Source organism: Uloborus diversus, chromosome 9, assembly GCF_026930045.1.
Source record: "Uloborus diversus isolate 005 chromosome 9, Udiv.v.3.1, whole genome shotgun sequence".
In the NCBI taxonomy this organism is placed as follows: domain Eukaryota; kingdom Metazoa; phylum Arthropoda; class Arachnida; order Araneae; family Uloboridae; genus Uloborus; species Uloborus diversus.
Genome location: NC_072739.1, coordinates 122698195 through 122700954, shown reverse-complemented (window position 1 = coordinate 122700954; position 2760 = coordinate 122698195). Strand labels below are relative to the sequence as shown.

Below are 2760 nucleotides of genomic sequence, written 5' to 3'. Positions count from 1 at the left end.
ACCAACCCTATATAAAACTGAAAGATTATTGTTATTATTATTTGAGCTTTTAAAGTCCCAACTGCGATAAATCTTTTCTTAACAGCAAAATTTATTAAATAAGCAGAATATTGGAAGAAGTCGGACATTCTGCGGAGAGAGAAAAAAAAATGCCACAATGACCAGAATTTTACTATATATTTCAGAAGAAAAAATAATAACTTATATACAAATTTTCATTATCATTTTAATAAGTACGATTAAAAGTATTCAGTGCTCTCCTAGCAATGCATCTTTCTTGAATCACTTTGAATCGCTTTTATTACCTGGAGGAAAATATTTGCCCGAAAAAAGAAATCGCGTTAATGAGCAAACTAAATCTGCTCGAAGTGGCAGAGAAACTGGGCGGGCATAGGGGGCAGCAGCGGCGCAATCCTGAAATCAACTCCCCGAGTTTTCCTCTCTCCTTAAACCGCATGAATTCTTGCTTTCCGTCGAGCGGTGAGAAAATCACTCTCCGGATAACATGCGGGAACTCTCCCCCGCTCTGCTCCAGCTACAGCGCCACTTCAGACACGCGGCTTCGCGGCTGGAAGCTCAACACATCACCTCTTCAGGACTTGTTGATCAACCTACAGCCGCTCGATTGCGTCACGGAGTTGATTTGTTGGAATGCCTGAAGCTCAACCGGCCATTCGGACTTTGTCGCGAGTTTTTGCTCAACACCACCGTTCTCCAGCTCAATGTTCATCAGCCTGAACATGATGTCACTGGTCGCAATGAATCTTCTGCAACAAGTTCGCCTTTTTTGACAGTATTTGACGAGGAGGAAGAAGACGTCAAGGAACTTTATAAGACTGTTGTGCCAGTGATGCTAATCGGATGTTGCTTGTCAATGATTTTTAACTTGTTCCTCGTCTTCAGCGTCCGATGGGTGCGTAGGGTGTCACCAACACTCTGCTTAAGTTTGTCACTGGCAGTTGCCGATGCCTACGCGTCGCTTGTGATTGGTCTTGGCCTGATAGTAAACAGCTTATTACCAACGGTATATGGCTTGACGTTGGGTCTTTACAACTTGTGCTACATCCTCGTTCTTGAAGCATTCAGACTTGGCGGAGTTGTGATCATTGTTCTCCATTTGCTAGCACTAGCCATTAACCATTACATAGGAATCCTCAGACCACTGCACTATCATGCTATAGTCACCAGAAGAACTGCTATGATTGCCATAGTGATTATGTGGTTGTTACCTGTTGCGTTCTTCATGACTTACTTTTCTTTGGTTCCAGATGACGGGTTTCAATCGATATATTGCTCACGATATGATTTCCTTCTTCGCGTGCCATTTCGAGTCACAACTTCCGTGTTGTTCTTTGTACCCCTTCTGCTGATGTCTGCCATGTACGCACACATGTTCGTAGTGGTCAGAAGACATCAAAACGGCCTTGTACAGTGTCCTTCGAGTAGGCAGCTACATAAAAATGTCAAAGCCATTATCACCACTCTCCTTATCCTTGGGACGTACATCCTTGGCTGGATGCCTGGTGTAATTTTCTTCGTCCTTACTTGTCTTGACTGTCCGATTCCCTTTCCACAAATACCAATACCAACCCGTGTACCAGTGCTCATATTTATCAACTCTATGATTGTTGCTAAATCTTTCGTGGACCCTATAATCTACGTTATTCGCATGCCAGAGATTAAAAGTGCAGTTTCCATGATATGGAAAACCCGTTGCGGTTTCGATTCATCTGTTGCAACTGATATTCCACTGCACTCAAGGACAGATGTAAACCGCTTGACTTTCCAGTTAGCTTCAAGAAAGGCAAAATTCAATGGTGTGACGCGTTGTTGAGTAATGATATATTAAAAATGTCTTTACGGATATCTATCTATATCTCCACGAATATTTCTTCAATTTAATAACTTGTAAGTGGTAATTTATTTTTGAATTTGTGTGTGTTTTAATTGTTATTCTATTTAAGGCATATAATATTAGTGAGAAATGGCAAACTTGATTGAAGTTATATTTCTCCTTTATAAACATCAAACAATAAGTAATTTATTCATATCTCATTCCATATTAAAGTTACTTTCAATATTTAGGTATTGTTATTCTGTTTAAAAATATACCGATTTCAGTCTTTCTTGACGTTATTTGAAATTTGACAAAATTTTCAAGTACTTCAAAAGAGTTTCATAATTGCAAGTTTTAGAATTTCCAATATTATTTATTGCTCGGGTAAAATAAACTGAAGACTATTGGTAAGTGGATAAATATTGTAAAACTGTGGAATTTACAAAATGTTTTAAGCGAAAAACAGACTTAGCAGTGAGTTCCTGATAAAGTCCATAAATTAAAAATAAGACTGGAACAAGCACTAGGGCTATTATAAAATGTCTCAAAAGAGTTTCATAATTACAAGTTTATGAAATTTCAGTAGAACTTATAGGGCTTTGACAAAATAAACTGAAAATAATTAGTTTTATCTATGAAAATATTGTAAAGCTAAGTAATTTACAAGATTTTTTAAAACCATGAACTGTCTCAAGATTTATCACGAAAAAAAAAAAAAAACCGTTTCAAATCTCTAAACCAATGTATATACAGACGATTATAATTTTTTTTTTCAGTATAAAATGTTTCAAATTCTTTTTATTTATTTAGATTTGCTCATATAATACAGTAAAAAAGATAAAAGAAAACATATATCTAAAGTTTTGATTTGAGCTAAAGTCATTAAAATCTCTCGTCAGAAAGCAAAAAACATTTTTCAGAGG

General features: G+C 36.9%; 1 protein-coding gene across 1 annotated transcript; it reads left to right on the top strand.

The window, feature by feature from the left end:
* The first annotated feature begins 469 nt into the window (after window positions 1-469).
* LOC129230056 (adrenocorticotropic hormone receptor-like) lies at window positions 470-1983 on the top strand. Its single transcript, XM_054864442.1, has one exon. It carries the CDS (start codon window positions 506-508, stop codon window positions 1832-1834), a length of 1329 nt encoding a protein of 442 aa, XP_054720417.1. The 5' UTR covers window positions 470-505; the 3' UTR covers window positions 1835-1983.
* The last annotated feature ends 777 nt before the right edge of the window (window positions 1984-2760 follow it).